At 39.4% G+C, this 27,646-nt stretch overlaps 1 protein-coding gene across 3 annotated transcripts in view; it reads left to right on the top strand.

The window, feature by feature from the left end:
* Positions 1-1,837: 1,837 nt before the first annotated feature.
* The window catches only part of beat-Vc (beaten path Vc), a 66,521-nt gene continuing 40,712 nt past the window's right edge, over positions 1,838-27,646 (top strand). The window contains exons 1-2 of one of the 3 annotated variants that reach the window (XM_064696535.1): positions 19,039-19,143; positions 24,386-24,854. In XM_064696535.1, the coding sequence (XP_064552605.1) occupies positions 24,749-24,854 (106 nt within the window). In that variant the 5' untranslated portion in view covers positions 19,039-19,143; positions 24,386-24,748. Of the gene's footprint in view, positions 2,660-19,038; positions 19,144-24,385; positions 24,855-27,646 lie in introns of those variants that run through there. The other 2 variants (XM_064696536.1, XM_064696537.1) reach the window with 2 other exon arrangements.

Raw genomic sequence — 27,646 nt, 5'->3', positions numbered from 1 at the left:
ATCCGAGCTGGTTCTTATCACCTGAGACCTGAGCTCCTAGAGGCTGGCACATAATTTAAGCTGTTTATGCACAGGTTTTGCTATAAATTATGTACTAAAAGCCCAGCCAACAATTCAGCACATCGTTTTGGACACACTCAAACAAGACTTAGGACCCAAACCCGAACCCAAACCCAAGCGGAAGTGCGTAGAAGTCGCTCAGAAAAACAGTACACAAAATAAACCAAAAAAACGAAAACTCAAAAAAACACCCAGCTAAAGTCGACAGTGCTGGAATGGGAAATACCCTGTGATGCTTCCAAGTTTATTATTATTTTATATTTTTCTTTTTTTTACCAGATGAGATTTATTTGGGAGAGCAGGAAGAGGTGTCTAAAGATGTACTTCATAATTTTGGTGTCCCAGTCTTGAATAAGATAGAAACGAAGAAATCGATATCGATTTTGATCGATTCCGTGGAGAGAGGAAAAGTTATCGTTAACTTAAAATAAATATGATCTTTTTCTAAAATAGAAGGATCTACGGAGTTCAATCTACTCCGCTCTTGATGCTGATCCAGAAAATAAATATACTTTCTGGAAAACGCTTTATTTTGCCTGTGACATAAATTTGCTCATAACCATTCTATCCCCTTTTCCCATTTTAATTGGGTGCAGGGTATATAAAAAAAGGGTTAGGCGCACGAGCTGCCGCAAATTCGGCAAAAATTTAACTTTGGCTAAAGTTGTGCATGTTGAGGGCTTGAGGCGGCTGGTAGCTGTGCCCGAGATGTGTCCCCAAGTTGACGCTGTGACGCTCGGGGAACACCGCTGTCACCCAGGGAGACGGCTGGCTGGGCGGAGGGCGTGGCTTGGCGTAAAGGGTATGCGGTAATAATCAGCGGCAAGCGAGACTTTAAATATTTTATGCTGCTCAAATTGGCGGCCAAAAGAAAACCGAAAAATACAACAAAGAAATTGCGCAGGCTGGGAGCGGTGGGGGGTTGGTTGATGGCTGCGGTTGTCACGGCTGCCAACGGGAAACTCAGGACTCACCCACGCCCAGGAGCTGCGCGAGGACAACAGCAGTGACCAGGCGGGTTCTGGCTGGCTCTGGCCGGGTCTGGCTGTCTAGCTGGTCCGGCTGGCTGTCTGGCAACTTGAGCCACTTTGATTTTTGCTCAAGCGTAATTACAAGTTAAATGAGGCCAGCAGCGCGGCCAACGTTGGCAACGTTCTGGATGCGAAGACTGGATAGCTGCGGCCGCCAAAAACAGTGTCATCATGCGGAAGGATACTGGGCTGTGGCTGCGTCTGCAACTGGCAATGAAACGGAAGGAAGGCACGCCAAACGGACGGATGGACGGGCGGACGGACGGACGGAGGCAAAGCGTGCGCCTGGATGATGTACAGGCGGCGATTGCAGCCGCTGCGAGCAGGACTTGGTGTACACTGTGTACCCACAAGGACAAGGGGCCTCTATCTCTCTCTCTCTCTTTCTGGTAATGAATGAGCTGGCCCTATGGCGAGTCTTTGCTTGGCCCGACTCTGGCCTGTCTGGACCGAGGCTGGCTAAAAATGAAAAATTGCGATGTGGACGTGAAACGTCGTGGTCGCGGTCTCAAGCTTGTTTGGGCTTGGCAGCGAGGCCGCGTTGCAACATTGTTTGTTCTGCGCCGCTCCGCTTTGCTTCGATGTGGCAAGCAGCAAGCGGCGGACGGAGGGCGGCAAGTGGCGCGTGGAACGCTGCAGATTGCATAAAAAGCGACAGAATGTAAAACAAAACATGAAATAACGAAGCACACAACAAAAAAACAAAAAAAAAATTGCTAAAACAAACCGCATTAGTGAGCAGCGGGTCGGGGGTGGGGGCGTGACAGCGCAATGGGTGGTGGATTGACGGAACGCAACAATGATGACAAGCAAAGCGCGGGAAGCGCAGCGCTGAAAACATTGTCAGCAGACGTTCAACAGCCTCGAACTCCTCCCCGATATGGACGCCCCTCGGCTGCGCAGGAAGCTGCAGCAGCTGCTGCTGCTGTTTGCTCAAGTCAAAGCACTGCAGCAGCTCGACTCTCGGCTCATCAGTGGGAAAGTTCATTTTGCAGTAATTAACAAATTGTAAAACGCACGCGGGACAGCTGGACAACTGAAAGGCAAAAGTCCGACAAACTGTCAGCTCAGCTCAGATCTGTTCAGTTCAGCTCAGCTCAGCTCTGCCGGATGGCCAGTACAGTTGTGCCCAAGTTTGTTTGAGCGCAAGGAATTATAGATGCCTGATGCCTGATGTCCTGCCGCTGATGCCTGTTGTCCTGCGCTGGCCCAGTCCAAGTTTCAAGCTGCCTTTAGCTTGATGATAGTCACTTTGCAAAAGTTCTCTTGATTATTAATATTTTATTCCATTACACTTTGGATGAAATTCAGAGCTTGACAATTGTCAGCGGCACTTGTTGGCTAAAGAAAAAACAGAAATATAACAGAAACTGTCAAACAAATTGGAACTGATGATTGAAGTTTAGAAAGTATTACAAGCGGGCCAATGCAAATAATGATTATCCTACGATTCTCAATAATAACCAAATGAATGCACTTAAGGAAATCAAAATGTTGTCCTGGCTTAAAAGATTTGTATATTCGAAGAACTATTGAGAAACGCAACAGAACACTACTAGAGGAAAAAGGTTATATTCCCTTCAGTATTATTAATATGATTATTGTTATTATGTTTATTATTATTATAATTATTATTACTATAATCATGATTATTATTATTATTATTATTATTATTATTATTATTATTATTTTTTAATGTTATTATTATTATTATTATTATTATTATTATTATTATTATAATTATTATTTTAATTATTATTATTATTATTTTTATCATTATTTTTATTATTATTACTATTAGTATTATTATTGCTGTTAATATTAATATTATTATTAAATTAAATTAAATTATCCTAGCTAATAGCAGTGAATTCTACCCTAGACTTTCGCTTAATAAAGTCGGGGACTCGAACCTTCAACTTTACTGTTCAATTGCATGACAACTCATTTAGCTTAGATGATATTTATACCAATTTATTTAATATTTTTACTGGTATTCTTTAGTAAACACCACAATTATTAACCTTACTTATACCTCATACCCAAAGTTGGGGACTTGAACCTCGGACTCAGTTGTTCAATTCCTTAAATAACTGTGTTACATAAACAATTCATTTATCTTAAATGTCTCTAATTTTTAGTTACTTAAATATTTATTCCTTAATAGTCGTTACACAATCAGTATAACTAAGCCCGGATCGGGGATTCGAACCTCCAAGTTCGGATAACATGGATAGCTCACTTACCCTGTACGGCATTAAATCATATTTAAATTAAGTAACTAATTCAAACAAGCCCAACCAAAAGATACCATCAAACCTGCTGTCTTAGTCATAAAAGAGTGGGAAAATAAATTTAATTATTTGATGAAATATTCTGATGCACTTCCGGCTGAGTGCCCATTTGGAATGTTTGTCTAATGGCTTCTCTATGCTTAGCATTTTTCGCCAACCTAAGCCCTGCACAGTCTCTCAATCACACACACACACTCTCGCAGCCATTGTCAACTTAGTGAGGCTCATGTCAAAGTGTCAACTACTTTTTGCCACCTCAAGGCTCACATAATTAAGCGACAAGCTGCAAGTGCGAAGCTGAAGCCAAATGCCAAAAAGTATCATGCAAAAGAAGAGCCAAACGAAACTCTAAATGACAGCCTCCCACACACACAGACACGCACACATGGCGGCACACATGTGCAGCGTACAACATGTGACATCCGCTGCGACAATGCCGCAAAAGCCATGTCAACAAAAGCTGCAGCGGCAGCAACAAAAGTGGCAACACTTCCCTCACAGAAGATGCCCCAGCTCGGATTCCGCTAGATGGCAGTCAAAATTGGCGCTCGCTCGCATTTGATGGACGCCAGTTTTGGGGCTGTTGTCTAAGGACTTAAGGGCGTTTCGAGAATTGGGGACACGTAGTTAGCAGCATTCGCGTTTCCACGACGCCATCGAGTTAACTGTGAACAGGAGCAGCAGCAGGAGCCTGGCCCAAGTCGCAGTCAGATATGGAGCTGGCCTCAGCCTGCAACCGGGCCTGACACTGACATCCAGAGCTGAGCATTATGGCTTTAATTTTGAGTGGTTGTCATTTTGGCTATGTGCCTAAATTCCAGACCTAATACCGCACTCTGCTGCACGCACACTCTCACACGCACACACTCGCACAACAAACAACAAGAATTTGCTTACAATAAGGTGTCGGGGAATATCATAACAAAAGCCACAAGCCACAAAAATGTAACTGACACCGAATACCCTGACCCCAGACTCTAGATGCCTTGTGGTCAAGTCTAAGTGTCATTTGCATTGTGTCATTAACTCGGCACAATGTAAAGTGAATTTAAAGTCAACATTTTATCAGCACATTTTGTGTGACAATTTATAGGCTCAATAGGAACGATTTGAGGTAGGGCTGTATATGTGGAGAGTTTAAGTCTAACTACACTTAATCTTACAAAGATATTTGAAAATGATTTTAAAGCTGACCCAATAATTATCAAAATATTTAACTTAACTGTTTATCTCCTTTTTTCCACAGTTACAGGTTGAATTTTCAAAATCTCAGAAACTCTTCTTCATTTAGTTGTAATGTAGACATTTGTTTGACGCCAATCAAAACAAATTCAAAACTTTGACTCCCATTTTTCACACAGAATGGGTGGATTTTGTGAAAAGTGTGAAACATTCGTGGAAATGAATTTAAGGCCGAACGGATGGTAAATATGGATTCATAGAACTTTTCTACTAGGTATTTATCGGTGTCTGAGCTGCTCAACTAAACAGTGCGAAGCCGAGCTTGAACCCTGGGCTGATGTAGTATTCGCTACACCTAGGGCCACAGTTGTTAATGCTATTAAGTAAAATAATAACAAATGTACCAAATTCCAGCACAGTGGTTTAAGCAGCTTAAAAATGTTGTAGCATAATTTCTCTGTGCAACAGCGGCAACATTCAAGCAGCACATCAATTTGCATGGCTCGTCAGTTCGGTTGCAAAATCTTCACGCATTTTGCATTTTAGTTGCTTTGCCGCGCTGCATAAATTACACGAAGCATTACGTAGTGCCACCCCCGTCGCCAGGGCATCCTCCAACTCCGACTGCATCTCAATGCACAATTTTATTGTTTCATTGTGCCATTTGCATGTATGAGAAGCTGTGGGTGGGCGCGGGCACGCCGTTCATCCGCCATATTTGCAGCAGCTGCAAAATTCTAAACGCAAAACAGATTTTTGATAAAAAAAAAAAACGAGCAGGGATTGGCGCAGGGATGCTCGAAGGGAGGCAGATCAGGGTGCTGCAGAATCGCAGAATTTTTCTGCTTCAATCGAGAAATGTGTCGTAAATTTGTGATTTGATTAAAATGCGTGCCCGGCAATTACAGCCATAGCTTCAAGTGGGGTGTGGGGTGTGGAATGGGAGTGGAAGGAAGAGGCTGCCAATTGGAGCATGAAATATGAATCGATGGCATTTGATTTGTAGTCAAGCAAACTTAATTGCTACGATTTTCGTCCTCTATGAAGAAAAAGGGTCCTTTAAGATACATACCGAATATACTATTATTATTATTTTAAATATTATATTATGCTAATATTATTATCATTATTATTATTATGTTTATTATTAATGTTTATTTTGTGTTATTATTAATATTATCTTTATCATTATCATTATTACTGTTGTGGGCAGTACATATTGCAGAACAGGCCGGACCGAACGACTATATCATATAGCTGTCGTAGGACTGATCGGTCTAACCGGACCGAAAGACTATATCATATAGCTGTCGTAGGATTGATCGGTCTAAAACTAAGTTCTTGTTTTACCAAACCTGGCAACCTCGAGCTCTAAAATGCTCCCGACACATGATTAAAATATTATTAAATGCGGATCGCTTTTTCGAGATATATTTGCCGAACGCAGCAATATTCCCCGCATGTATGCTTGGTCGTAAGCCAAGGCTATAAGTGTATTTAATCTTCGGCTCGACAAAGCTAGCCGTTCTTTTGTGTTTTTATTTTAATAGCACAGGCTACTTCGCTAACAAATAACTAGATAAGTATTCGAATACAGATCCTCTTTGTTCAATTCTATAGAATACGTTTTCGATCATTGCCCATAAATCAAGGCAAGGTAAGTTTTTCAATAATGTGGGCGCAACGTTGTCGCATGCGGTCGAGAGTTCATTTGCAGTCAACTGGAATTTTGGGGGCAACGTTTTGAGGGCCGATAACACATTTGGCACTGCCCACTTGGCACGGCATCAAATGCGCCAACGAAGTCGGCTAAAAGCAGTTAATCGACAAATAAAATACGTACAAAAAGATGGCCGAATGGCAAATAGAAAATAGAAAATAGGCGAAACTCGCCAAGTAAATGCAGCAGAAAATCAAATGATTTCAAGCTTTTCGCATTTCCCTCTTTCTTTCCCCGTTGCATTGGCAACTGATTTGCACTTGCTTATCGGGGCGTCATGTGAAAATATAGGCCCCTGGCCACGCCCACTGCTGTTGCTGTGCGTCCAGCCGACTGCAATGGCAGCGATAAAGATTGACGGCGTTGTAAATTATCTGATTTTGTCACTACGGAAATTGGCAAAATATCCCCAAGGAGGGGCCCAACCATAATTTACTTAGCCCGGATTTTTAGGCAAAATTTGAACTTGTCAGTCGGGTATACTTTCAAAGGCAGGCCAAAAAGTAATTGGCCACCCAAAAACGTTTATTATTGGAAAAAATTTCATTTCCTTTTGTCTATATAGTCTCTTTGAGCAATACACGCGTTCTCCTATTCACAATATAATATGACAAGCTCCTCAAAATACGTTATGTGGGGAACCAACTCGTAGCGTAGGTCAATTAATATATTATTATTTTATTTTATATAATAATACTGCTTTGAAACGGTTATACAATCGAGTTTTTTTTTTGCTGTGACCATTCATCTCGCATTCAGCTTCCATGAATGCAAATATTGTCGAAAACAAAAAACATATGACACACATGTCGTGTGGGAGATGTATTCTTGATAAACTGGCTGTTTAAAATCCTGTGCTTAAATATGGCTAGAATATGTGTGTATATAACTAAGCGTACAAAGCGACCGCTCCTTTCAAAATGATTTTTTGCGTGGGGAATACGTGCAAGGTAGCCAAAAGTGAAGTATTCCTAATCTTTATATACAATACAAGAGCCTACGTTTAGTAGATATAGATTCTATGTTGTTCGCATTCTACTTCAAAAAGCAGGTCTCAAAATCGATAGTTATAAATATTAAGAAAATGGGAGAAGATAGCAAACGATAACCTCTTTCAGCTATGGCATATGAAGATATTAATTTAAAGTATCTAGTCGCCAACTTTTACAGACTCTGAGACTAGAGGCTAAATGGATTACGGGCTCCTACAACCGGTTGAATACATTTGCACAAAACCATTTTACCCACTTTACTTCTTTTCAATTGGTGCGAAGTATAAAGGTACACGATCTATAACCTAGTTGCTAACATTGCTTCTTGTCCAGGCCGATTTATTTTCAGCAGGCCCTCGTTATTTGGAGACAATCTTTAAAAAGACTTTGCCCAAAATTAATTACAATTCCAATAACTGAAAATTTGTCAAATAATAATTTGTCCATTATGCTGCATAAGTCTGGTGCAAAATATGCTGATGTCAGGGCATGCATTAAATATTTAAAGGACTTGTAGCAATAAAAATAAAAATCAAGCAAAGTAAACCAAGCCGCAAAAGGCAAGGACAATGACAATGCTGCTGCCATAGACGGAGGATTCCCAAAAGGACATGAGGTCTAACGTATGTTAACCAATGCTGTTTTTGTTATTGCTGTTGTTGTTGTTGTTGTTGTAATTGTTGTTGTTGTGTGGTGTGTGGCCAAGGCGTCGAGTATTTGTGCCAAAGTGCAAATAGAACAACAACAGTAACAATTGAAAAGAATTTAAATTTACATTTTCCGCAAATGGCAAGCGTGAGACCTCTGTCCAACCCAGTGGGAAATATATGCAGACACATATATATGTATATACATTTATATATATATATACATATATATCTATAGGAACACGTCGATGGCAGAGCATCATTAAGGCGAGGTGCAGCGGTCCACTAGAGTCCAGCTTTTTGGGGGCAGTCTAGAATTTCGAATTTGTATCGCTTTTTTATCGCCCTTTAAATGTAAATTGTCGTTGCTGGGCAAGTCGACCAACGGCTGTGGAAGGAGGGGTTGGCGAGTGGGTAAGGGATGGGGGCTCACAGTTTATGTGTGTGCGACGACTTCCGACCGCAATTGAATTTTTTAAAAGCGCTGAGCGTTGATAACCAAAACAATAAAAACCCAACTCCGCAGACTCCGTCACAAAATAAGAAAGAAAAAGAAATGTAACAAATGTTTTAAAACCGTTAAATATTCAACAAGCCCCAGCTTTGTGGAGAGTGTGTGTCTGTTAGTGTGTGTGTGTGTGAGTGTGTTGTGTGTCCACACACATTCACCCAGAGATATATACGATGCAAAGGGCACAAAGCCCATACCGGCCTATAACAAAATATGTGCCATCCAGCCAAATATTTAAAACGTGTCTCTCTCCGCGCCTGTGTTTGCTTTTTTGTCATTGTCAGGCAGGGCCCAGGAGTGTTGCCACAGGACCAGTTCCAGTGCTGCCTGCAACGTCATGGGGCATCGTTAAATTTGATATCAGTTCGCAAAATTTGTTAAAATTAACAATAAAACGTGACCAGGCAAATAATTTCGAAATATGTCGCAAGTCAAACGAAAAAACACACACAGTTTGTAAAAGTTACACACTCTTGTCGCGCTATACTAGTTTATGTGTATGATGACCGGGGTGACCAGGAGCCAATACCTTACACTTCTCATATCTCTCATATCTCTCTGCCTCTTTCTCTCTCTCTTCTGGGAACAAAAAAAAAGAGCAAGCAAGCAATATAGAGCTTAAATGCCCGTGTAGACATATAGTCAAAAGGCTTATTTTCGTCCGATTGTTCATATAGAAGCATGATAATATATTAAAAGATATGTTAAAAGAAGCGTGTCACAGGTAATTGCTAAAACAAAAAAAGATCTCGAAAAATGGAGAATTTCTCAAATAAATATTTCGATCGCTTACTGATATTGGTTAAAATATCTTTTTAAAACAAAAATGATTGTTGTTCAAAATCCTATTTTTCGACCGATCGTTCGAAATAAGATTTGTCTCACATTCGAGGTTAGAAAAAACAAATAAATTTGGTAAAAATTTTATGAAAAACATTCTTGTTTTTGAACGATTTTTGTTTAATGAACGATTGTTTCTTAAGTAGCTATATGATATAGCGGTCCGATCCAGTGGAATTTCGATATATGTATGTTCACCTGCAATAGAAAGAAGAAGTCTTGTGACGATGGGCTTAACACTACAAGACTAGCTTGCATGGAGTGGACGTACAGATGTACAAGGCAATATTGATATATCAATTTGGGTATTGATCTATATTTTAATATATAATGTGGTATGTGGTATGTGGACTTCATCTTATAAGCGTTACACATTTCATGGGACAATTATAACACGCTCTAAGTTTCCAAATTTTAAGTTTAGAATCCGAGACATATCCTAATTGCTTTTGTTTAAAACGTTATCTATTTTGCAGATGAAAAGGGACAATTACAAATGTTAATCGAATACCAACTTATCAATTTCTATTCATAAAATAAACACCTAAAACTTGGTAATATCATATTTTTGTAGCAAAGCATTTTGCCAAATATTTTAGTAAGCAATAAATTATTATCGGATTTAGTTGTTTACACCTGCTTAAATATAACAAAATCTCCAAACGCAACAAATACACATATAATACAGCAAAAAACAAGTAAGAGGTTCTAGTCGGGACCTCCCGACTAGGGGATACCCTGAGCCCTCTTCTTCCACCACCAAATGCAGCTCGTGCTACGCTTTCGTTTGCTTTAGTAGTAATAAAGAAAAATTAAAATAAGAAAAAAAATTGTTCCCTTGGCTGGGCTCGAACTCGCAATTAACCGCAGCACTTGCCGCCGCCTTTATTCAAGAGCCACACCAATAATTCAGTTTAGATGAGAAAAAAACCGATTAAATTAGCAACACCGAAAACAGTACAATCGCAATTGCAATGCTGTTGATAGAATTCAAAGCAGACGCGCCTAAATGTGTGTGTGTACATGTATACAGAATTTCTTGGAATTTGCGCTAGCTGCTGCTAACACGTGCGCACATAACTATTGTGTTTCTTAGCCGATCTTAATAGGTTCTTAAAGGTTCTGAGATCCTTGCGTTCATACATACGGACAGACGGACGGACGGACAGACGGACATGGCTAGATCGACTCGGCTGTTGATGCTGATCAAGAATATATATACTTTATGGGGTCGGAGATGCTTCCTTCTGCCTGTTATATACATTTGCACAAATACATAACACCCTTTTTATCCATTTTTAATTGGTTCAGGGTATAAAAACTAAAATAATACTGCAGAGCAGAGTTCGTGTAATTTAATTTGATTTCTAGCATTCCCCCACTAGAAACTGAAAACTAAAAACAATAAACGAATTACAAATCTGAGCTGCAAACTAGCTGCCAGAAATGTTGAAAATTAATTTTAATAAACAATAATTATGAGAGCTTAAAATAAAATCACATGAATTCCGTTTAGGCCTTTTCAACAAAGTGTGCGATGAACAGATACCCTGTTTTAGAGTTCAAAATTAATGCAAACAATTATAAGTAGCTCCTCAACAGCTGTCTGTAACAACGGTGACATACAGCTGTTGAAATTTATGATACCCTACCAAATTATATCTTTTTGTAGAGGGTGTATAGGTGTGGTAATACACAATTAGACTGGGAGCCTGATTATAGGTTTTATTTGGCTTTTATTAAATGCATCATGAATAATAAATTGCAATGCTCGGCAGTAGCCATTGTTGAATTTCAGCATGGATAACATTTAAAATATGCTAATGTGAATTTATGATATTTTTAGCTATTTTATTTATTTATTTATAATTAATAGAACAGCTAACAATTTGTAAGCCATTAAACTACATAAGCCCAATATAGTAATAGAAAAATGACGTAAATATCTAAAACTTATTTAAAATACGAATCTAAATGTAAAGACGGTTCATGAACCAAACTTTGAAACGAGACCATGGTTCAGCCTGAACGGAAGCAATATATAGGTATATTATATAGATTTATAGTATATAATATAATATATAGTATATAAGAAGTATATCTATATAAAGTAGCAAAAACTAACATAAAAACTTGTTTCCGACATTGCTTATCTCTCCGGTTTCATCTCAAATCAAAGAAGACACGCATATCATACGCCATGTTGGACACTCATAACAATATGTAACTAGTTGTGATTGTGTGCGTGTGTGTGTGCGTGTGTCCGTACATACAAATGTATCCATGAAGAAGATATCTGTAATGGTTGCGTTTGCATTTGAAAGCTGTCAGCGTATTTAATGCTCTTTAACAATAGATGGACACCACGTACGTGGCCTGCAACTGAAATGATACATAAAACAACTAAGAGGAGCCTAGTTGGGTGTGCCCGACTAGGAGATTCCCTGTACTCAGAGCCGAATTGCAGTTACCATTCCTTTGCCCCACACTATGAATGAAGAGTGTATTCTCTATTTACTTCTGTGCTTAGAGTCCGAAACTATATATAGTATGTTATACCAAATGATAAGGCTCAACTTTTGAAAGTAGCTAATTACAACTCTGTGGGAGTAGTAGGAGGTGTTCACAAAGTAAAATATTCTTAATATCTGTATCAATCCGAATACACCACCTACTCGTTTCCATATTATGCTTAAAAAGTCATATCTCAAAATTGATTTTCATCGAAAATGGGAGATGATATCGATAAGCACATTATGCGTAAAGTCTCTAGCTTTTACACAGATTTTCTACAGACTTGGCTAAAGATTTTTCCTATTGCCTTTTATATATATTTGCACAAGGCCATCATACCCATTCTCAACCATTTTCAATGGGTTCAGGGTATAATGACACAGCCGAGTCCCTAGTCGAGTTCCAACTGGGGCGTCAACGCAATGTTAATTGCGTATCTACGTGATTTCTTACCAAATTAATTTGGCCAAATTGCGAATGTTAAAATGGCGAGAGTGAGAGAGAGAAAGAGATAGGGAGAGTGGGCCATCAGCATGGCAAATAAATCAGTTAAGTTGCTGTATTAACATTGAATACATTTGCTTAATTAAATGTAACAAAATATAATAAAATATGCGACCACTTGGCATAAAAATGGAAAAAAGCTTTCCCTTTAATTGAAAACCGTTAAGCCTGTACCAAGTTCTGTCCAGCCGTGCGTGGCGATTGCCGTAATTTTATGACGGTTTTTTTTTTTTTTTGGTTGCCTTTTCACGATTTGGTTTAGCTCGCACGCCCGATGATACATGAGCGCATAAAATGCAAAATCAACACCAACACCAGCAGCAAGCATTACAATTAACGTCAACAAACCAGCTAGCCGGTAGGTGTTAGCCCAGCTTGCCAGTTAGTTAGCTGGCCAATGTGTGCGCAATGCCACAGTTACAGCGCTTACCATATGAATATAGGCGAATATGAGCCATGGCAGAGAGTATCATGGCAACTGGTCTCTTGTGTTGACAAAACGTCTAATGAAAACATTCGCTCTGCTGCATGCAACAACCGACCAAACTGAACACAAACAAAACGCAGCCGAGTCGCCAAATAGATAAATAAACAAAAAGTTCTGTACTGAAATTATTTCTGTTATCACAAGGGTCATCAAAAACAATCAACATAAGCGAGCCTCGCACATGCTATTCAATTGAAAATGTGCTCTAAAATATTATATCAAAATATATTAAAGTTTATTTCGCATGGTAATTGAGAGCGTATTTCAATCATATGCTTTTTATAAAATATTAAACATCACAATAAAATAGTTCGATTTAAATTTACAATATTACAATGTTATGAAACAATCAATTAATAAGGCAGATTCACAACGAATAGGTTTTTTACGTTAAAAAAATATTACACATTTAAATTTATTATTATTTATATAATTTATTTCGAAAATCAGTTAGCTTATATTATTGACTTTAAATTTCCTTTTGCTACTCATTCGTCTTAGAAATCATCTCAATCGACCTGCCAGCCGTCTTCTAAAGAAAAATGCACTTAGAGGAATCCGAGTGCGGAGCAATTTGCGGTCCTCTTATGCAATCGATCCCTCAGAACCCTTTTTTCATCATATATCATATATCATATTTTAGTTTATCCTCTATTGTTAGACTTATCTGTAGAATAAGTTGTATCAGGCAAAACAAACTTTTGCTACATTCAACATCTTGTTAATTATAACAGACTTTGTTGTAATCATTTAAATTTAATAAATTGCAAATAAAATTATTTGTATTTTTTAAGGTATTTTTATTATTCTTGCAGGGCTAATAACAACCATTTCTTCAATTTGTAATGAATCACAATGAATTCAAGCTGACAAATTGATTATTGAAATGCAAAAGCAATTCGAGCTGTATCTTTTAACAATGCGCCCCTGCGTTGAGCCGAACGGGAGCATACAGGCTCGTAAGTGGGGCAAGCTCCATTTCATTCTTAAGCAAAGCCCCCGAAAACGCTTCTTAGCCCAGTTAGTTGTGTACTCGCCACATGGCAACAATACATTTTCTATAGCATACTTTGCAGCGCAGCACTTGACACTGATAACATACGTCTGGCGCATTAAATGGACAAAGGCTGCTGCCCCGCCTTGCCACATGCTGTGGCAGCTGCACCGCTGCATCGTCTGTGTCTGTGTCATCTTTGTGGCTTTGGCAGCGCCTGCCTTCCTGTCATGTTCTCTTTTGCCATCGTTCTTTATTTGCAACTGTTATGCCCAATGCATTCAGCGCTTGTTTACTCGCACTTGCAACATTTGCATGCAACCCCGCCACTGTTGCAGCTGCAACTGCGACTGTAACCTAATTTTGTGCCTCTAATTGTTTCATTATGTCGCCGCATTAACAAAAGCCCGGGCCACATCAAGTGGAGCGGCAAAAGAAATTGTCGAAAGAACGAAAGAAATGCCAGGAGGCGAGGAGCAGCTGCAGCTGCAGTGGCTGCCACTGTGGTTGCCGTGTGGCTCCCATGTGGGTGGTTCAGGAATACACGTAATGTAATGTGTTGTATGGCTTTGACTTGATTGGCTGTCGTTCTGTTGTTGCAGCCATTGTTGTGGCAACCTACTTTATACAGCCATTGTTTGTTTTTAATTAGCCGCAATAAACGCTCACACACACACACACATAGAGAGAGACACACGGACATGGGTCACGTTCGTTGTGCCCACTTAAAATAAACAATTGGCAAATGGCATTTCTCTAAGCAATTGAATTTGTGCCGAGGCCTTGAAACAATTTGTTATTCTTTTACACAGGCCCAAACCCCGCACTCCGCACTCCGCAGTTCGCCTTCGCCTCATGCTGTTGCTGTCGGGTAATTAACTGCCCCAACTTTGACTCTATTTAAATGCTATATATATATTAATGTGTGTGTGGCCTCTGCTCAAAATCAAATTAGCAGCCAGCAAGCCGAGAATCTATAAATCTGCTGATTTACAGAGAAATAACGCCTCATATGGGCTCAGCCATAAAAACAAATTAGGCCAAACTGTTAGGCAAACAACTTTTGCTGACCATGTCGACAGCCCTAAGCCGCTGTCTCAGTCCTAGTCGATTCCTCTCTCTTCTCTCCCTCTCTCTCTCCCTCTCTCTCTGCCTGACTCTATCGTAAAGTTATCTTATTAATTTCTCGGTTAATACGCGCAATCAAATGTGATAAATAATAACGATATATTGTAGCATAATTTTTGGGGCCCAACTAAGCTGACAGAAATAACACTTAAGCAAATATTCCAAAAGAGCCTTGTTTCACAACAAGCCTGCGGAGGCGCTGGCCTTCGTTTTGTCCATTTGGCTAGCTATTAGGCAATGTTTGCCATAAGGATTGGAATTTGCGGAGTTAGTGGGACGGCGGGGAGCTACGCGTCATCTATGTATGAGTAATCGCTTTCATGCTTGATGGCCAAAATGATTAATAGCCCTTGGGCATTGGCTCAGGTCCAAGATTAAACGCAACAGTTTCGAGTGTTGATCATTTGTTATATATCATTTTTCAAAGGAGCCTAAGCCTTTATATATATAAATATATATATGTATGTATATATTTACGTGGCGTGTGCTGGCCTAATGAAATTCTCAAAACACCATGCCCCAAATCCATTTTGATATATTTTATTTATATTTTGTTACAGGTCGTAACATAAATTGCGATTTCATGCTACCTAAACTTTATTTTTTTCAATCCAAGCATGAAATATTATAGTTTTGTCGCGAAACGTGTAATTCTGGTAGATAGCTTTAAGGCCCTATAATATATTCTTGATTGGTATTAACTGACAGGAGGCCTTTTTGCCCATCAGAATCTAATTAACAAATTGAGAAATTACAAATAAAAAATTTAATTCTTCACAAAATTAATAAAAATTACTGATGTTTGTTAAAAAAAAATCTGGGTTCACGATCAGAAACTAAAGACAGAGTTTTGGTTTAAGATGTGAAATGAACTATCAACGATTTTATGTTGTATTTGCCGTCCTTATTTTCTATATTAATTATCTTAGTCAAAATCTTCACTTTAAGATATGAAGGGCTTACGGGTTTACGGATCGAACATTCAGGTGAGGCATTAGTTCGCACCAAAAACCGAACCAGCAAAGATTTTTGTTGAGCTGGCAGCCATGCTCCTTATCTTATCTCCCCAGCATCGAACTAATCTATTAAATGGTAATTGTAAGGAATACTATTACTGCAAGGGTATTTGCAGCCACACCAACCAAGGATAACTCTATTTTCCTGTCTTGGTGAGTAGTTTGTTTGGCTCATTTCTAGTTTTTCTCGCCAGTTGTACGACAAAAATAGATGCTTTATCGCATGCACGAATCAACAAGCCATAAACAATCCAAACAATGCAACCCATCCCCAAGGATTTGGCACCCGGCAAGGATACGCCGAATTCGTAGCTGCAATTGTCTCGACGAGCTCAGTTTGCTTTTTGCTTTTCTGCTCTTAGTTGTTGCTGTTGATGATGTCTCTGGGTCAGTGGCTGTGACATTTTTTTGCTTGTGTCTGTGCCGGGCTCTGGTCAATTTGACTATGACATGAGCTGGCCATAAAACATGCCCAAGGGATGGAAGCAAACAATTTCTCGCGAGTCGGCCAAAGCCAAGGATTCGATGGGTATATCAATTTGCCTGTTAGCTGGCAACTTTAAGCCGCTTCGAGCTGCGGACTTGTGTCGAGTTTTTCACACGCAACATAGAAAAACCAACACGATAAAGACGAACGACGACAAATTCAACATGTCAGCCCGTGACACAAAAGAAGGATGCGCCAAGGACTGGGGGCTTTCGCACTCAAGGATGTGTCTGATGAAACTATTATCCACGGAAATTAGCGCGCTCCAAGGACAAAAACACATGGAATGCGTAAAGTTTTTACCCAGCTTCATGATAAATTTTCAAATTGTTGTTGACATTGCTGTTGTTGTTGTAACGGTATCTGATTGTTGTGGCCACCCACTTTTGTTTGCCAATCAAACTTACTTAATGCATATTTAAGTTAAGCTAACACAACAGACACGTGTCTGACGAACCCAACATGTAGCTCTATTATAACTTGCAAGCCTACCAAATCCATACTAAATACTCTATCCAGAATTCAAACTCCTATAACTATGTCGGAAGCTTCATAATTTAAATGTTATTCTCTTTGCAAATTTGTGCTCTGTTAGCCAAGGGTCGCTCCTCTTACACAATTCGGAAAAAACCTTTTATTTTGAAGAATCTCAAACGTTTAATCACCTTCTGAGAGGGGAAGGAATTCGAATTCCCGTCAAAAATCATTTAACATATGATACAAATTTGGAGTGTTATTTTCCCAGTAAATGATCCTCCCAAACTACAATTCCATATAACTTTGACAAAACTAAACCGACTTTCATGCTGAAAAATAATTCATGATTTGACCTCCAGATTGATTTGGCCTTAAACTTTCTTAATTTTGAAAAATTAAACTTACTCAATTCGAAAGTTTTGCTTTCATGTTTGGGATGAACTAAGCATAAAATATCATCCATAAACAAATTTTGTGGGTTTCAATTCTGCTGTAAAAAGAAAAGCCTGTAAAAATAACAAAAATGTGGGCTTATAAAGTTTCCCAGACTCCAACTTTGACAGAATTGAACAGTTTTTAAAGTTCTAGATTGATATGACATTTAAATTTTTCCAAGAAGTAATCAAAATAATTCCAAGAAAAGCTTTCACAAAAACTTTCAATCAAAAATCAAATTAACATATTACAAAACGAATTTAACTATGTACGTATGTATATGCTATATTATCAGGAATCCACAAGTACATAGAAGGACATTAATAACCGAGTCAGAGACTAGTTAGATCTAAAGACAACAAGAAATTGTGTATGTACATGTATAAATTACATTGAACTCGATTCGGGTCTATGTTCTAGTCTGTTACTCTTACTTGTTCCGCTTAACTTTGAGGCCATAAAAGTCCGGCCAACATTTTGGCACATAAAATATGCGTAAAATATACGCGCAAATAGTTGAGATAGGCGGAGGGGGAAAGGACTTGGTCAGTCAGCTAATAGCAAAAGCAAGTCAAAGATAATTGCTGCCGGACTACATTGTCGTTCTTTGCCGCCGCCTGAAAACAAAAAAAAGCAAAAAAAAAAAAGAGATATACACTCAAAATTTTACGAGCGCAAATGCCATTAAATATCCAAACGAATCTACATTTCCTTGGCTACGTGAAGTGGCCAAAAAGCTGGCTCGTCTAGGCCGCTAGTTCCGCCTAGTCGCCTGGTACATGGAGATGGGCGCTTTTATTGCGGCCCATCAAAAAAATGTTAAGAGCACGATTTCCATGCCCGTTGTCTGGGGCAATGTAATTGCTGGATGTCTGAAATTCTGTCTGAAATTCAGTACTTAGAAGCATGGTAAAGCAATTTGGCGCTTGTAATCAAAATCCTTTGGCTGCAACATTTTATGTTAACAGAGCTGCGCTGTTATTAGCGTTAACAACGCTAGCAGCAGTGGGTTAACGGCGCGCTTACATTGTGGAGACTTTTTAGCAGTGAAATAACATAATGTTAGCTTAACAGGCTGTACATGAAATAAACAATGTTAGGCAGTATAAAAGCTAATCAAATTTGCAAAATATTTAGTGTTGAGCCAAATGTAGTTTATTGTTAGCAGATTTATATTTTCTAATAATTTTGATTTTATAGCTCAGCTGCTATTTATTTGTTAGTTAACAGCTATAACATTTGCAGGCCGGCAGCCCAAATAACTGACCCAGAAACGAGCGAATTTAAGAGTCTAAGAGAGTGCGAGTGTGAGCGTGGCGACAAAGCGACAAAAGAGACAAAATGCAATTGAGGGGGGGTCCAAAAGAAAAGCCGAGCATGGTTCACTGTTGAGGCAGGTGACGAAGTGTTTAACTTCGTCCTTGATACGACAATATGTTAGCACTGAGCGCTGCTGCTAATGTCCTGGCTGGATGGCCGCTTGATGGTCCAGCGACAGCAGCCAAAGACCACAGCAGCAGCAGAAACAGCAGCCGCAGCAGGAGTACTACTGCTCTGTCTTCGTCTCATGATTTGAACGAAGAGCTGTCGAAAAAAAGAACTTAGAAAGGACGACGCTGACTAGGGCGACGAAAAAGCTAGCTCTGCCGGCGTTGGCGTCGCTGCCCGCTTTGGCAACACGCTGTAAGCGCTGAGCACTTGGCCGCAGCATCAGTCTCGAAAAGTCTTCTGTGCGTGCAGAGGTTAACGCGTGCCACACACGTCGTATACGCAACGTGCGCCGACAGCCGAAACGAAAAAAGACGTAAAAGAAGGCCACGTGAAGTGAGTGCTGAACGAATGTGTCTGCGTCTCTGAATCCGTGCCTGAGTCTGGACGGCGTGTTAATCCTTGCTGCGCTCAGGTGCTGCCAGGCAGCTGCCTGCTGCCCAACGAACCATGCCGAAGGCATCGAACTGTGGCACAACATGACTGGACATGGACCTGGACTTGGACAGAGACCTAGCAGGGATCTTTTGCTGCTGCTGTTGCGGCCTCAGTTATTGTGGGGGCTATTAAAAATTGATGGCCATTGAAAAGTCTTAACAAGTGCGAAAGGCTCTGGACTGGCCCCAAGTCCGAAGTCTTTGTTATTGTTGCGACGCATGTTTTTGACATTTGCAGCTGGCATTTTGGCAAGAGGTCAAAGGTTAAGCAGCCAAAATTTCCAAACAGCGTGTTTAGCTTGACTTCTCGAGTGCTACCAAATTAATTAACATGACAATGACGAAGGTGAATTGCGTGTTTTTTAAGGGTTGCCCCTGCCCCCAGCTAAACAACTCATGCAACAACAGCATTAAAAAGCTACCAAATACTATGTTGTTGTTGTTGTTGTTATTGTTCAATTTTTTTTCTTCCTTGATTTGCGCAGCATTTACAAGTTTTTAATTAGACCCTTGATGTGTCGAAGGGTTCGACTGGCCCCGTAATTAATTGTTTATTGTAAGCGATTTTAAGCCGTGTCGAACGTGAAGGCTTTTTTAATGCTTATCGCGCCATTAAAGTCGACAAAAGGTGTTCAGACTGGGCGTGGCTAACGCCCATTCGCATCACAGACGAAGGGAACCATAATTAACCATGAAGTGTCAATTGTCGCGGTTGTCATAGCATAATAATAGCCCGGGGCGCAGTAATTAGTGTGAAAGCATCTAAATGTTTAATGAAAAAAAATGCCTAAATTGCAGTTTCAATTCTTTAGCATTATTAAACATATATTGCCAACAGGTAAACAAATATCTTATATAAATCTTTAATCTATCTTCATACGGAAGTACATGAGGTATAAACTTCTTTTTGTATTTACTTATTTGTATTTATTATAACTTTTTAACAAATTGCTATGATCATTTTATTGTCAGCTTTATTTGGCTGGTTTAATTTTCTACGGGTACACAAATCAATAGAAAATTAGCATATGTTAAATTGCAGCAGTTCTTTAAGCTGGGCGTATCATTACTTAAAGATTATACGGTTAGACGTATAAGTTGCTTGTCACGTTTTCACATCGCTCGCAGCGAACCCCCTGCCTGAATATTTGTCTAGCAATAAGGGGATGGCTGTCAGCTGCTGCTGCAACTCCTGCTCCTCCTGCTTCTGCTTCAGCATCTGCTGCCGCTTCTGGTTCAAGAGCAGGCACTTAAACCCTTTTGACAATGTCACAGGGGGAGCATCAAGTTGATGGTGCTGATGGTTACGCGTGATCATCATGACGATTATAATGATGATGATGATGATGATGATGTGGCTAAATTCAAAGCAGCCATCATATATAAGTTAGCAAGCAGCAAATATTTTTTAAAGGCATAACATTATTGGAAAAGTAAAAGAAAAGTAGCAGAAGAAAATAAATGACAAGTCTCAAAATAGCAGCGAGATGAACTCAAGCATAAAGTAAATGGAGAAAATCGAGGAACGGGCGAAGTCGGCAGTTGCTTTGAGTTCAAGCAGTCTTTAATGGAGGGTAATGACAACTCGAGTACAATACTTCATTTAAGTACATTACTAAGGCAGGCAAGTACTTGACTTGCGACTAAATACATTCAAAAGCTGCTTGTCAATTTCTAAGCAGCCGGTTAATTTATTTGACAAGCAGTTTGAGGGCAAGACCTCATTAAAGCATAAATTTTTAAAACAAATATGCTATGTGTGTGTTTTTTCTTTGTTTTTTTTTGGAGTTGTGGCAGGAAATTGAAAATGCAAAGCACTTCAAGTGGCACACACACACACACACACACAAAGACAAAATACAAATATAAATACATAAATATGTGCTTAGTGGAGCTAGGAGGGGGCTGGCGGTGCCCATGCTGCTGCATGGGTACGACGCAACAATAATTTATAAATGCATGAATAAAGGGCGCAGGGCGCTGGTAAATAAAAATAAATAAATAAAAATGGCAATGCGGCATAAAATGTGCCGGGAAGCGGCGAGGACGACGCGCAAAAATGTAACTGCGGCGCGTTTATTTTATTGCGTATACGCGCTCTGATACAGCCCCAAAAAGTAGGCACCAGAAATGCCCCGCGCCATGTGACTTTTTTGCTCATATGTGTATGCTGCTGTGTGCGTGCGTGTGTGTGTTGTATATGGCCACAGCAGCAGCCACGCAGCGGCTCAACTTATTTTCCACAAAATTAAACCATCAAAAATTTGCCAACAACAATGCTGGGGTAATTTATTTGACTCATGGCGTTTTGCCGGGTTGTTTAGAAAGCGCCAGCCGCAGCAGCAACAACAGCAAACTGCCTGAGGCCAGCAGTGCACACACACACATACACAAACATACACAGCACACATATATAGCCCACAAAAAAAACACACAAACATTATTTAAAGCAAACACAGAGCGCGGCTTGTGCCTGCAACAGCAACAAAAACAACAACAACATGCGCTGTGGTCATGTTGATGACGTGGACAGGGCTTGGGTTAAGGCTGCAACAGCGACAGTGGATGTGGGCTTAAGCCCAACTGGTTGACTTGATGTCCACCTGAACTCGGAAAAAACAGCAGAAGCCTTGAAAATAACAACTAAAAGCCTTCCATTGCTCGCGCAGATCAAGTTTATTTCAAATTATCGATAGCGCACTCTGTTTACACGAAATCGACAATGTTCAATTTTGGGAATCCATATTTTTTTTGGCTTATCTTAAAGTAGATAAGAGCTGGAGCCAACAAATTTGGTAAATGGACTTCCATTTATTATATTTACATTTTTAAGGAGCACACCGTCCAAAGAAGCCCACTAAATTTGACAAAATGGTTTTTGGAGGTATATAATTGCGCTTTGCTATAAAAAGACTTTTGTATGTCATATGTATGCCCCTTGAATTTCAAAAAGATCACCGAAGTCTTTCTAGAATATATTTCATTTTGTACGGGCCTAGAGGAGGGCAGCTTGGGCAGATCTGGGTACAAGGCATCTGCCAGTCGTGCACTCTTCCGTGTAGAGCACTTTTGCTTGTTATATGTTTTGCTTGCGGGCCTTTTATATGCCACACTTTTTGTGTTGCCAAAAATTAAACAAACTGGCACTGAGCGAATACTGCTGCGCCACACTGTGATGATGAATTGATGTTAATGCCGCTGGGGCTTTGTGGCAAATACTCGTTATATGTGGCATAGCCCTCGCCTTTGAGTTTTTTCTTTTTTTTTGTGGCCCGACGAACTTGGCTTTGAAAGAGTTAAGCATTTATTTATTTACATGCACATTTTTGCTGTTTATCCTGCTGTCATTTTTTTTCTCTCTCTTCCATTTTTTTTTGTTTTTGTGTGCAGTTTATTAAGTCTCAAGTGGCGAGTCCCAGTCTCGTGTAGTTGGCCCGCTTCGCTGTGCTTACAGCCAATTTCATGGAAAGTTGCGTCCGCCTAAAGCTGTCGTCCTTGATGGATGGCTTTTGACGCAAGCCAGCCAGCATTTGGCGGCCAATTTGATTTGTGCCGCATTCACAAGCTCAAGCGGACGCGTGTCAGGGCACCCAGCAGTCAATCGGTGTACACTGCCTGCCTGTAGGCACTGTGCCTTGTCCAACCGTCGATTTTGGATGGCTCACACCCCGATACTGGGATAGGGTTTTGAGCATCGAATGGCTTTTCGCTTTTCGCTTTTCTCCGGCAATGTTACGAGACAAGCAATCGCACTGGCATTCAGACAGATAAATGCGAGTGCGCACCAACACTCGGCAACCAGCTCAAGAACTGAGACTATGCAAAGCTTGAATATCAGTTTGAGCTGATGTGTTTTTGTGCTCAATAGAGGCATGTGACTGTGCGGATGGGCTTAAAAGATTCTTAGCTAGGATTTTACTATGAATTGTGTAAGCTGTATGCTGTACATTTGAGAGAGATTCCAATGGCATACACAGGACAGAAAATACTCATAACTAATATCTCACTTTGCTTTAAAAATTTCGACTTTTATGCATTGCTTATTTCAAATATGTATATAAAACCTATTTTTCGACTTGCAAACATTTATTTGAAAATTGAAAGTTATTTTACTGAATACCTGTGTATCCAAGGCGTTGCCACCTTTTCCTCACTTATAGTTTGCCGTTTTTTTATATTTTATTAAATTATTCTTTTCGTTTTTAATTAGTAAATACGTTAGCGCTGCTAATTCGAACGCAGGCCAGGGTTCGAACTTTGGTTTATCATCCTTTCTTAACATTAGAATAAAATGTTTCAAGTTTTCTGTGTATTTTGTTTTAATTTAAGGTTTAAGGCCCAATTAAATAAAACAAGTTTGGAATTCCAAGTTTAAGGTGGTTGCATAATGCAAACTGCATAATCTGGCAACTTGTTAAACTTTTAGATGGCATAATTCATAAATAATATCAGAAATCAACGAAGATAATATTGTTTAACATTATATTTATTTATTTATACTATGTATGCACAAAATTTTAACTTTAATTTTATTTAAAAAAAAAATTGCTTAACATTATTGGATATATACTCCCATATGTGTAGATGCATACAATATATGTATAGCTTTCAATCTCTTTCGTGCTCGACTAAGAGCTCAGAGTGATGTACTTTTGGTTTATCTACTAGTGCATTAGGTAGAATTTTACAATGTTTTGTGTCTTCTGTCTTACTGTCAGGGGCAGAGTAAACTACATAACATGCCGACAAGCCACATGACGTATACGCCCCGGGGGACGCGAGTGCAACAATCAGCTGCGTGCTTTCCGGCGCTTGTAGCTGCCAACCCTATCACCCAACCCCCCACCACCCGCTAGCCAGATCGTGCGTGTCTGTCTGAACTTTAAGCCAATGCTAAAGCGGGTCTTTGCCAATGTCTGTAAGTCGACGAGACGGATATAAATTCCCAAAGAGATAAAAACAGCAGCAGGAGCAACAGCAGCAGACAGCGATAAATCTTTAACATGGATTTTGACAGTAAGCTGGCAAAAAGCCACCTTTAGGGGCCAGAAATTTAATTTGACAGACCTTTAATACAATTAGCAAGTAATTTGGCCGAATTCCTGTAAGCAAAATTCTTAAAGAAATTTTACCAAACACAGCAACTGCGCGTGAGCCAAGCCGAAACGAGCCATAAATATTATCAGCAGCGGAAAGTTGACAAACCAAGGCGCTTCAAACAGAAAAAAATCGTTAAAAAAATCATTGAAAAACATTAAAAGAAGAAGAAGAAAAAGAAGAGGCAACAGCAGCAGCAGGGCAACCGGCGCATTTAGCAGCAGGCAAACTGGCAGCCAACTGCTGCGCATCCTGCGCCTCCTTTTGTGGCAGGCGCGCATTTCCGTTTGTTATCGCGGCAATGTAAAAGCGTTTCCGCTTAATGCGCGCAAAGGACACAGTCAGCAGTAACAGCAGCAGTAGCAGTAACAGACAGGATTACATACGAATTTGGCAAGGATTTGGAAATGAGCCACCCACCAGAGACCCAGTCAGCGGCGCTGCCGACGCCAACGCCGCAGCTGCTGCTGCGTCTGCTCGGCGCGCAGCTGCTGATCCTCAGCATACTGAATGGTAAGTAGAGAGGGGACTCAGCTATGAGCGGTGTGGGGAGGGAGGTAAAGTTCAATTTTCAAATATTTATGCACATGATTAAGCGTAAAATTTGTATGGAGCAGCGCTTTATATATGTCAGATACACACACCTATCCTATGAGCCGCGATTTATTTTCGCTAGCAATTTATTTGCACAACTATTTACGAGCATTGCCAATGGCAAAAGCAGCAGCAGCAGCAGCAACAACATCAGCAGCAGCAACAATTCAATAAATGCAACAATTTGCATCGACAACAGTCATAAATTTATCTTAAATGAACAAATATTTTCTTGCTGCTGATGCTGCTGCCTGCTGCCTGCTAGCCAGGCAAATAAAATGCGATATGGTTATGCAAAAAGCTTATCGTTGCCACAAAAGGCGGCAACAACAAATTTATCACCAATAACAATAAATGCTTGTAGTTGGTGAGAACGTGGTTCAAATTTGACAATGCATTTCAATTTGTAATACATTAAAGACAAACTGAATACAGAATCAGAATGCATAATAAATACTTAATGCTTTGTATACAAAATCACATTTACAATCAATATTTCGCTCAATAGGGTATGTAAAATACACGTTCTTATGCTCATAATAATCGCACCATTGTTTCATATCAGTTTCCAGTTTCGCAAATATGAATCGTCAATTTACCACAATTATTAGTATAATTATTCAGAGCAACAATAAAAGGTTTTTTAAATCGCTTTTAAAAATACATATCACCAACATTGTTTCTATGTGTTATAAAATCGCATAGAAAGGCAATATCTATTATTTAGTTATGCATTTATAAAAATAATTGCTGTGAATTCGTTGCCTTGCATTTTTGTTTAAAATTTTATTGTTGCAGTGCTCTTAATTAAAGAAATGGAAAGCAAGCCAGCTTAAAGCTATAAAATGAAACAGATATTGCACAAACAGCAAATAATCCAAATCGAAAATATTCATCTTAATGTTAGCAAATCTTATGAAAGCGTTTTTAAGAACTATTCAGAGAAACCTCTTGTTGCATTACATACGCACTTTGCATCAATTTTTGTAAAAGCAAATTCATTTGTTGATATATATTCAAGTTTTATTTTGATTATTGCAAACCCTTTCTGTGGGGCTTGCACATGCGAAGGGAACATTTTGATTTCTATGTGTATGCTTTGTGGGCAGCATAAAAATATATCAAATGCAAATTATTCGCATAAATATAAATAAATGTGTAAATGCGTGTGTGTCAGCAAATAAATATGTGTCGCATGAAACGATATGTGGTTGCACCCTCGACCAGGCTGCCACATGCCAAAGCGCATCTTCGTGTGCGTTAAAGTCAATTTACACTTTGCTGTCGCCCAAAAGTCGCGAGTGTCATAAACATGGCCCACATGGCGTATGAGTGCCAAGTAAATAAAGGGCCCAGAGCGCAACGCAGACCAAGAAGCTGGCAAATGCAAAATAATTGCATATTTATATGGGCAATCGTAGAAGCTCCGCCCAGGCGGCTGCTTGCCTACAGTTCGAGCTGCTGTTGTTGCCGCAATGTCGTAAATATAAATATGAATTGATGCGACTTTTAATAATCGCAACAAATGTGCAAACATTTTGCTAAAGATTTGCGGCAAATAAATGTGTATTGCGCAGTGTCAGCGTTGCATGCCAATAAAAATTAATTTCAATTAAATAAATACATTATTCAGGATATTTCGATTCGTTATGCATGTCGAGCATTTCTGAATGATATTAGCTTATGCTATTATTTATTTGAAACTATTGGTTAAGCTGACAGCTCTTAACATGATTCATTCATTTTCATGCATACATTAATGTTAGTCAGCTATTTTTAACCAATTTGAAACCGTTAAACAGTACGAATAAGTCTTTGAGACGTCATTGTTGCAAATCAAGCTTAGCGAGTTTTAATTTACTTTGATACGAAAAATAATGAAAACCTTATATCTTATGTATAGTTAAATATGTTATATATTCAAAGTGACTAAATGTTAGGTTTTAAATATATATATATATGAGAAACTTTGAACTGAGAAAGCAGTCAATGAATACGCGCAATGGCTTGCGATTTAGTCCTTTCTGCTCTAATTAAAATTATTTGTATCTTGACATCTCTCAACAGCTAGCTCTTGGCTCAATCCCAAGTTAGAAGTCGAAATAAATACTTTTAAATCTAATCAGAATTAATAAAAGCCATGCATTGCCATCAAACAATCAAATATTAATTATAAACGATAAATGGAAACCGAGAATTAATAATCAGCCAGTTTTGAGTTCACATAGTTATTTTTGGTATGCTTTGGCTTTGCGGAAACTTATCTATGTTGCTTAATTTTGTGCTTTGTTCAGAGCAACTTAATTACCGTCAATTGTGTGGATTGATTGACATCTGCTTTCGGGCACTCAATCGATTGGGCCTCATTCCCATCGCAAATCCTTTCGCCAGGAACAAAGAGAATTAAAGTTTTGTGCGTGAAACCAATATATGTGCATGTTAAAGCGTGGCAGACAGTGAGATGATAGAGATAGAGAGAATGTTGGAAAGGAATCAAATGAAATTTAAGTTAAAATCACTCAAGAGCATGAATGGCAGCGTTTTATCTCGTCGCGTTTGCTTTTGTTCTCCGGCTGCGGAAAAGGAAGCGCGTTGATAATAATAATGCCAACACTTGGCTTTTGTTTTAGTCACCGCAGACCAACAACAATGGGAGAAACTGAGAGAGAGAGAGAGGGAAGGAGAGATAGAGAGCAACAACAAAAATATGA

The sequence above is a fragment of the Drosophila montana genome, unplaced genomic scaffold (assembly GCF_035044405.1).
Source record: "Drosophila montana isolate Dmon_TW-CO22-7 unplaced genomic scaffold, ASM3504440v1 contig_3848_1, whole genome shotgun sequence".
NCBI classification, from domain to species: Eukaryota; Metazoa; Arthropoda; class Insecta; order Diptera; family Drosophilidae; genus Drosophila; species Drosophila montana.
The sequence above is the reverse complement of the archived record's forward strand: the minus strand, read 5'-3'. Positions and strand labels throughout refer to the sequence as shown.